Raw genomic sequence first — 9,473 nt, 5'->3', positions numbered from 1 at the left:
CATTATTAACCATCAAAACGAGATTATTAACCGCGAAAATGAGATTATTAACCACCAAAACAAGATTATTAACCACCAAAACATTATTAACCATCAAAACGATATTACTAACCGCCAAAACGAGATTATTATCCACCAAAATGAGATTATTAACCACCAAAATAAGATTATTAACCGCCAAAAACAAGATTATTAACCACCAAAACAAGATTATTAACCACCAAAACAAGATTATTAACCACCAAAATAAGATTATTAACCGCCAAAAACAAGATTATTAACCACCAAAACAAGATTATTAACCACCAAAACGAGATTATTAGCAAACAAAACAAGATTATTAGCCAACAAAACAAGATTATTAACCACCAAAACGACATTATTAACAGCCAAAATGAGATTAAGCACCAAAAAAACAAGATTATTCATTACCAAAACAACAGTATTAACCACAAAACGAGATTATTAGCCACAGAAATGAAGCCTCACATTTACCGCCACGGCGGCTGGCCCTCCCCGGCTCCCGACCAATCGCGCGGCTAAGCGCTCCGCTGCTTTCTGTCCCTGACAGCCATGTTGTTTTCCTATAAAATGGCTTCCTGTTCTGATGGCGTGTTAGCAAAGTATTCATATGACATAAAAGGCTGTCTTCTCCTCCTCCCTGCCCTCCTCTGATCTCTCTCTCTCCTTCTCCCCCTCTCTCCCTCTCTCCCTCCCCCCTCGTAGCTGTGTACGGACCTGAATGCCTACCTGTTAGCGGACATGGCTCACATCAGTGGGCTGGTGGCAGCCAAAGCGATCCCGTCGCCCTTCGATCATTCGGACCTGGTCACCTCCACCACCCACAAGTCTCTCCGGGGCTCCAGGTGTGTGCGCACCGCAACCTGCTCTTCTCCTGCTTTTTAAAAGTTCAACGTTTGCGTGTGTGTTTTGTGTGTGTCGGACTGCGGTCAAATCGTGTGTGTGTGCGCGTATGTGCTTGTGTGTGTGTGTTTGTATGGGTATGTGTGTGTGTGACTGCGTGTGTGTGTGTGTTTGCATGGGTGCGTGTGTGTTTGTTTGGGTGTATATGAGTGTGTGTTTGTGTGTGCGTGTGTTTTTATGTGTGTGTGTTTGTATGCGTATGGGTGTACGTGTGTACCTGTGTGTGTGTTTGTATGGGTGTATGTGTGTGTGTGTGTATGGGTGTAAATGTGCGTGTTTGTATGGGTGTAAATGTGTGTGTATGGGTGTATGTGTGTGTTTGTATGGGTGTAAATGTGTGTGTATGGGTATGGGTGTAAATGTGTGTGTATGGGTGTATGTGCGTGTGTGTATGGGTGTATGTGCGTGTGTGTGTATGGGTGTATGTGCGTGTGTGTATGGGTGTATGTGCGTGTGTGCGCGTGTGTGTGTGTGTGTGTGTGTGTGTGTGTGTATGTGCGTGCGTGCAGTGCTGTGTGTATGTGCGTGCGTGCAGTGCTGTGTGTATGTGCGTGCGTGCAGTGCTGTGTGTATGTGCGTGCGTGCAGTGCTGTGTGTGTGTATGGGTGTAAATGTGTGTGTGTATGGGTGTATGTGCGTGCGTGCAGTGCTGTGTGTATGTGCGTGCAGTGCTGTGTGTGTGTGCGTGCGTGCAGTGCTGTGTGTATGTGCGTGTGTGTGTGTGTGTATGAGTGTATGTGCGTGCGTGCAGTGCTGTGTGTATGTGCGTGCGTGCAGTGCTGTGTGTGTGTGCGTGCGTGCAGTGCTGTGTGTATGTGCGTGCGTGCAGTGCTGTGTGTATGGGTGTATGTGCGTGTGTGTATGTGTGTGTGTGTATGTGCGTGCGTGCAGTGCTGTGTGTGTGTGTGTGCGTGCAGTGCTGTGTGTATGTGCGTGCGTGCAGTGCTGGGTGTATGTGCGTGCGTGCAGTGCTGTGTGTATGTGCGTGCGTGCAGTGCTGTGTGTATGTGTGTGCGTGCAGTGCTGTGTGCTGAAGTTGACGGGGCTGTAATGACTCTGGTTGCAGGGCCGGACTCATATTCTACCGTAAGGGGGTGCGGTCCGTGGACAAGAAGGGGCGCGAGGTGCTGTACGACCTGGAGGACAAGGTCAACTTCTCCGTGTTCCCGTCCCTGCAGGGCGGGCCCCACAACCACGCCATCGCCGGGGTGGCCGTCGCTCTCCGACAGGTCGGCCATCTTGCCCCTTCCCCACTGCACGCGTCAGGGACGATGGGAGTTTTCATTACGATTCATCAGTGAAGACAGACTATTAGACCCTTACGTCTGTGGAGCCGTCATCCGTCATATCAGTTCTTGCTGACATATTGTGACAAGTGTTCGTAAAATGCACCATACAAATGAACGGGATTTGATGTGAGCAGTCGAGAGTGTGAAAGCTCCCGATGTTCGCACTTGCGACAGTCCCAGAGACCTCTGCCTCTGCCCGAGAATTTTAGGCTCTGAAAATCAGTAGTTCCAGATAAATCGGGGGAAATCACGTCCCTGAAATTGCGAATCCCTGCTGCATTTGTGTTTGGAACAACCTGGGGGCCAGAGTGCCCCAACCCCCCCCCCCCTCCTCAATTGTCTAAAACCGCAAAAAACAAGTTAGGGGAAATAAAGACAAAATGGAGCTAAAAATGTCTGGAACAGAAGGGAATATATAGTGTTTCCTGAGGAGAACGAGCAGCGGGCAGCAGTGCAGTGAGTAGACTTAAAGAAGAAGAAGGTGATTGCCCGTAAGTGGCCCGGTCTAGCTCTGCCGTGGAAAATTTATGGGTTGGACTCGAAGATTTCAGTCGCACAGCTATCCTCTGGGGCCTTGTCAGAATTGAAGCAATCTAGGCAGGAAGAGCAGGCCAAAGTGACTCCATCGCCTGAGCACAGAGCAGACTGAGGCCAGTCCAAAACGGCTCAGCGGCTCTAACTGCTGCCAGAGGTGCTTCCGCTAGGCACCACTTTCAGATGACCGGATCCCGTCATGTGTCTGTACGTTTTAGCACATTTTAGCACGTTTTAGCACGTTTTAGCTGGTTTTAGCTTGTTTTATCACATTTTAGCTGGTTTTAGCACATTTTAGCTCGTTTTAACACATTTTAGCTGGTTTTAGCACGATTTAGCACATTTTAGCACGTTTTAGCATGCATGCTTTCTCTATTCCGGTGTCTCTGGTGTTCAGCCTTCTTCACTTACAGCTATTCCATTTGATATATTTAGAGTGAGGCACTGAAAAGTAACCTGTGTGTTGGAAAGTGTGTTTGGAAGAGCAACAGTGTTGGTAATGTGCATATTCTTGCTGTTACGCTATTGTGACCGAGCAGCCAGCTAGCTAGGCAGCCCAGTAGGCTAGGTAGCGCTATTGCTGGCTTACCAGCTGGATAGGAAAAAACAAACGCACACCAAACAGCGTCCGCAAGGCGCTGGGTCACAGTAACATATAAAATATATCAGGAAAAGTCTTGCACACTAGCTTGATGCTCCGAAGAAATAGTAGTATTTATTTATCCATAAGCACGGTTAACTTTCGAAAAGTAACCGGTGTTCTGATGAAGGTTGAAACGTTAACCGTTTGACCAGCTGGACCACCAGCCCAGCCCGGTTCAGGGATCGTTTCCCCCTTCAAAAACATCTCAGCATGACTGCCTCTTGCTGGTCCAGGGCTCATTAAATGAGCGTTTGTGTGGTTTCAGGAGGTCTGGACAGGGTACTGTGTGCGCAGCTGAGGAGAGGCGTGTTTGTGCCCTCAGACAGAGGGCTGTGCGCAGACTCTGACGCGCGATCGTAAATTCTTACGCTGTCGTTTCCACGGCGTTCGCTGCAGGCCTCAACGCCGATGTTCCGGGAGTACATCGCCCAAGTGCTGCGGAACGCCAAAGCCATGGCCGACGCCCTGCTGAAGAGGGGGTACACCCTGGTGTCAGGTGAGGACGAGGCTCCCTCTGTGTGTGTGTCTGTGTCTGTGTGTGTGTGTGTGTGTGTGTCTGTGTGTGTGTGTGTGTGTGTGTGTGTCTGTGTGTGTGTGTGTGTGTGTGTGTGCGCGTGTGTGTGCGCGTGTGTGTGCGCGTGTGTGTGTCTGTGTGTGCGCGTGTGTGTGTGTGTGTGCGCGTGTGTGTGTGTGTGTGTGTGTGTGTGTGTGTGTGTGTGTGTGTGTGTGTGTGTGTGTGTGTGTGGTCGGGCCCCGTTCCACCTCTGCCTGAAAATCCATTCACTACCTGAAAAATCCCTGTGGAGCAACTGCCCATTTTTCAAATGATCTCAGTTGAATTGACCGAGTCAAAATGGAAGTTCCCTGGTCAGCGTGATTCGGAGTGTGAGTCGGGGCGTGATTTTGAGCATGATTTGGAACATGATTTGCAGTGTGATTCAGAAAGCGATTTGCTATGTGATTCACAGTGTGATTCGCAGTGCGATTTGTAGCGTGTTTTGGCATGTGATTTGGAGCATGATTCGAAGTGTGATTCGGTTGTGTGATTCGAAGGACCCCTTTCATATGTTTCGATCAGTTGGGGTGTTTCTGTGATTGGTCCTCACAATGCTGGTCTTGCAGGAGCGTCTCGCTTCTGTTAAGTGGAATGTGACCAGCGGGCTTCCAGTCAGACTGCTACTGGACCTGGGTCAAATATTTTAACCCTTTAGATTCAGGTTTGAAGATCCCTGAGAATGCTGAACCAATATTACAGAAAATTGTTTATTTTAAAATCCTAAAGTAATTTGTCTGAATTGTGTTGGTGTCTAAAGAGTTTGTGTGTGAAATATATATTTACCCCAGATCTAGCTGTAAGATTATGTTCTCCTGTCTCCTCACTCGCTATTGGGTGTCATATGTCAGCAGCATATGACTGGATGTGGTGATGAGCATATTTGGCGTCCAGCTCCCCTCTCAGTGAGACAGGCTTTTGATTGGCTGCTTCGTGTCCGCAGGTGGGACAGATAACCACCTGGTTCTGGTGGACCTGCGGCCACAGGGCATGGACGGGGCGAGGGCCGAGCGGGTTCTGGAGCTGGTGTCCGTCACGGCCAACAAGAACACCTGCCCTGGGGACAAGAGTGCCCTCACACCTGGAGGCCTCAGGCTCGGTAAGCGCTAGCTTAGCCTCTCGCTAAGGTCCTGCTCCCCATTACCTTAGCCTCTCGCTAACTCCCTGCTCCCCATTACCTTAGCCTCTTGCTAAGTCCCTGCACCCTGTTCCCTTAGCCTCTCGCTAAGTCCCTGCTCCCCATTACCTTAGCCTCTCGCTAACTCCCTGCACTTTGCTACCTTAGCCTCTCGCTAAGTCCCTGCACTTCGCTACCTTAGCCTCTCGCTAACTCCCTGCACCCCGCTACCTTAGCCTCTCGCTAAGTCCCTGCACCCCATTATCTTAGCCTCTTGCTAACTCCCTGCACCTCATTACCATAGCCTCTTGCTAACTCCCTGCACCTCGTTACCTTAGCCTCTTGCTAACTCCCTGCACCCCGCTTCCTTAGCCTCTCGCTAACTCCCTGCACCCCACTACCTTAGCCTCTTGCTAACTCCCCGCACCTACACTACTGGCAATTGTGGATAGGGCAGTGGGTAGACCAGTGGGTACAGCAGTGGGTAGATCAGTGGGTAGGGCAGTGGATAGAGCAGTGGTGGAGCAGTGGGTAGAGCAGTGGGTTGGGCAGTGGGTAGATCAGTGGGTAGAGCAGTGGGTAGATCAGTGTTGTAGAGCAGTGGGTGCAGCAGTAGGTAGATTAGTGGGTGGAGCAGTGGGTAGAGCAGTGGGTAGGGCAGGGGTGGAGCAGTGGGTAGGGCAGTGGGTAGAGCAGTGGGTGCAGCAGTGGGTGGAGCAGTGGGTAGGGCAGTGGGTGCAGCAGTGGGTATATCAGTGTTGTAGAGCAGTGGGTAGAGCAGTGGGTAGGGCAGGGGTGGAGCAGTGGGTAGGGCAGTGGGTAGAGCAGTGGGTGCAGCAGTGGGTGGAGCAGTGGGTAGGGCAGTGGGTGCAGCAGTGGGTATATCAGTGTTGTAGAGCAGTGGTGGAGCAGTGGGTAGAGCAGTGGGTGCAGCAGTGGGTAGATTAGTGGGTGGAGCAGTGGGTAGGGCAGAGGGTAGAGCAGTGGGTAGGGCAGAGGGTAGAGCAGTGGGTAGATAAGTGTTGTAGAGCAGTGATGGAGCAGTGGGTAGATAAGTGTTGTAGAGCAGTGGTGGAGCAGTGGGTAGATCAGTGTTGTAGAGCAGTGATGGAGCAGTGGGTAGATCAGTGTTGTAGAGCAGTGGTGGAGCAGTGGGTAGATCAGTGTTGTAGAGCAGTGATGGAGCAGTGGGTAGATCAGTGTTGTAGAGCAGTGGGTAGGGCAGTGGGTGGAGCAGTGGGTAGGGCAGAGGGTAGAGCAGTGATGGAGCAGTGGGTAGATAAGTGTTGTAGAGCAGTGATGGAGCAGTGGGTAGATCAGTGTTGTAGAGCAGTGGGTAGGGCAGAGGGTAGAGCAGTGTTGTAGAGCAGTGGTGGAGCAGTGGGTAGATAAGTGTTGTAGAGCAGTGATGGAGCAGTGGGTAGGGCAGTGGTGGAGCAGTGGGTAGGGCAGAGGGTAGAGCAGTGGATAGAGCAGTGGGTAGATCAGTGTTGTAGAGCAGTGGTGGAGCAGTGGGTAGATTAGTGGGTGCAGCAGTGGGTAGATCAGTGGGTATATCAGTGTTGTAGAGCAGTGGTGGAGCAGTGGGTAGGGCAGTGGCGTTCGTCGCTCAGTTAAAGGTATCTGTGTGTTTCCCTGGTGGGGAACTTCAGTGTGTGGAGTGTGAGATCCCTGCACTAAGCGCTTACTGCTCCTGCTGGGCTGTTTCACTGCAGTCAGGATGCATGTTCTCACTGAGCGCACTTGTGAAGTAGGAGTGTCTGTAAACAGGCCGTGTGAGAGCGTGTGGGTTCAGAGTGTGGCTAATTCTCACCCCCCCACCCACCACCCCCTCCCCGTTCCTGTAGGAACTCCAGCGTTGACCTCCAGGCAGTTCAAGGAGGCCGACTTTGAGAAGGTGGTGGAGTTCATGGATGAAGGCATCAAGATCGCCCTGGATGTGAAGAAGAAGACTGGTGAGAAGGGAGGGGGTGGGGTTGGGAGGGGACCCCAGTGAGGACCCCTGGCTTGGGAGGGGACCCTAGTAAGGACCCCTGGGTAAGGAGGGGACACCAGTGAGGACCCCAGTGATTCTGATTCTGGATCAGTTTCTTCAATGAATGTTGGTCCAGGTCTCTTGAAAGAGAGTTTTTGGTGAATCTTCCTTTCACAGTCTCCACAGCACTAGATGTTCATTTACCAGATGAATATGTGGTACAACTAGCACATAACTGTGTAATTACCGCTGGTAAAATAAAAGGTAAATCCTGAGAAACTTAAGCTGAAATATTCAGAAACGCCTCCTCAATTCAAGTGACTGTTTTGTAGTCATCAAAGGTTTCGCTTAGTTATAGCCTGAGTGTAATTGTGTACTTCTAGGAAATTAGACAATATTTACTTTCTAATAGAGGTGTTTCCAGAAAGGCATTATCTAAATTCCTGGGGAGAACACATGTAAACTTGGGCTATAACCAGCCGAAACCTCTGATAACCACAAGGCAGTGATTTATATTGATGGGTAATGGAGGAGAATTTCAGATTAAGTTTCTTTGTATTTATCTTTTTTTTACAGTGATTAATTACCAAATATTTTATATTTTTTCCATCTATTCACCTGGAAAATACCCAGTACCCAGGGGACTGTGAAAGGAAGTGTTAGCGAACAACTGCTTCTGCAGGTTCTGCATGGCCTGCTGGTTCTGCAGGTTCTGCATGGCCTGCTGGTTCTGCAGGTTCTGCATGGCCTGCTGGTTCTGCAGGTTCAGCATGGTCTGCTGGGTCTGCAGGTTCTGCATTGGCTGCTGGGTCTGCAGGTTCTGCATTGGCTGCTGGCACCAGGGTTGGGGAGAGGAGTGACGTTTCTCTTCTTCCGTCTCCCCCAGGCAAGCTTCAGGACTTTAAGAACTTCCTGCTGCAGGACCCGGAGACGGTGGGCCGGCTGGCGGACCTGAGGCAGCGGGTGGAGGCGTTTGCCCGGCCTTTCCCCATGCCCGGCTTCCACGACCACTGACCCCGCGGAGAACAGGGCGGGGCGTCGCCGGGGGGAGGGGGCGGGGCGTCGCCGGGGGGAGGGGGCGGGGCATCGCGAAAGGGAGGGGGTGGGGTGTCGCTGGGGGGGAGGGGGCGGGGCATTGCCAGGAGGAGGGGACGGGGCGTCGCCGGGGGGAGGGGGCGGGGTGTCACCGGTGGGAGGGGGCGGGGTGTCACCGGTGGGAGGGGGCGGGGTGTCATCGGTGGGAGGGGGCGGGGTGTCATCGGTGGGAGGGGGCGGGGTGTCATCGGTGGGAGGGGCCGGGGTGTCATCGGTGGGAGGGGGCGGGGTGTCACCAGGGGGTGGGGGCGGGGAGGTGGTGAGGGTGGGTATGGGGGTTCGCCGCAGTGAACATGCACAGACTTCATTCCTGTCTTTCCCGTACCAGCGAGGAAACATCATGAATCACACCGTCTTTCAGCAGAACACAGAGCAAGCGATCCGATCTGCTTGTCTGATTTAAAGGTCATTTCTCATTTTCACAGTACCAGCCCTTTGGCCATCTGTTTACAGCCTTATTCCTCGCCTTTTTCAGACACTTTACAAACATCGGTTTGTAACATATCAATGAAGCCCGAAAGAAAATTGGACAGTTTCTTTAAAGCTTTGACAATGAGAATCTTAATTGTTCTTGGTCTTCAATCATGTGAGGCTGAATCTGAATCATGAATCATGAATCTTGTGAATCTTGTCACATGCAGTACATTTTAAGCTGCTTTAAAAATCTTTTTCTTGAGAGATCTAAGAAGTTAAGAGATTCTGTTCGTGTTTACGCCACGGACTCAGTTCAGAGTGACTGATCAGATATTGATCAATGTTGATACTGCACAACGAAGAGTGTGATAAATAGAACAGCCATATTACTATTTTTGTATGCGAAAAAGTGCTGGAGAAAGTGGACTATCCCTTTAACTCTTTAGATGCCAGTGAAGTTGGAAAACCTCTGGGGCTTTTCAGCAAAACGTCTAGTCAGTGAAAATAATAGTTTTTGAAAACGGGCGAAAGTGTGCGTCTCTTTGGAAGCGGCCGTGCGTCCGGGGTGATTTCGGCAGCGTTTGAAGGTTCCGCGCGCGTGGCGTAATGAGTCGACCCGGCCCGCCCGTCTTCACCGCAGGCCCCATTAGTCTGGGGCTCCAAAATGAGAAAAAACATCAACGAATGAGCGCTCGTCTACGAGACAGAGCAGTCGCTAAATCGCTAACGCGCTAGCAACACCCTCTCACAACTCTGACATTCAGCTTCTGTTTACAAAACATCAGTCGAATTTAATTTAGTTCCTCTTTAGTGCGGGGAATGTGTTTTCTCACGTCTAACTCGAAAGTGTTTTGTAATTATGCTTTTTGTTTGTTTTGTTTTGGGTTTCTGTTTTTTTTTTTCTTTTCTTTACGGATGATTTTTTTTTG

General features: G+C 50.7%; 1 protein-coding gene across 2 annotated transcripts in view; it reads left to right on the top strand.

Moving 5' to 3' along the window:
• The window catches only part of shmt2 (serine hydroxymethyltransferase 2 (mitochondrial)), a 41,266-nt gene extending 33,170 nt beyond the window's left edge, over positions 1–8,096 (top strand). For both annotated transcript variants that reach the window (XM_035388539.1, XM_035388540.1), the window contains 6 exons: positions 727–866; positions 1,991–2,153; positions 3,787–3,886; positions 4,887–5,042; positions 6,908–7,015; positions 7,922–8,096. In XM_035388539.1, the coding sequence (XP_035244430.1) occupies positions 727–866; positions 1,991–2,153; positions 3,787–3,886; positions 4,887–5,042; positions 6,908–7,015; positions 7,922–8,049 (795 nt within the window). In that variant the 3' untranslated portion in view covers positions 8,050–8,096. The remainder of the gene's footprint in view (positions 1–726; positions 867–1,990; positions 2,154–3,786; positions 3,887–4,886; positions 5,043–6,907; positions 7,016–7,921) is intronic.
• Positions 8,097–9,473: the final 1,377 nt, after the last annotated feature.

This window comes from Anguilla anguilla, chromosome 13, assembly GCF_013347855.1.
Source record: "Anguilla anguilla isolate fAngAng1 chromosome 13, fAngAng1.pri, whole genome shotgun sequence".
In the NCBI taxonomy this organism is placed as follows: domain Eukaryota; kingdom Metazoa; phylum Chordata; class Actinopteri; order Anguilliformes; family Anguillidae; genus Anguilla; species Anguilla anguilla.
The sequence above is the reverse complement of the archived record's forward strand: the minus strand, read 5'-3'. Positions and strand labels throughout refer to the sequence as shown.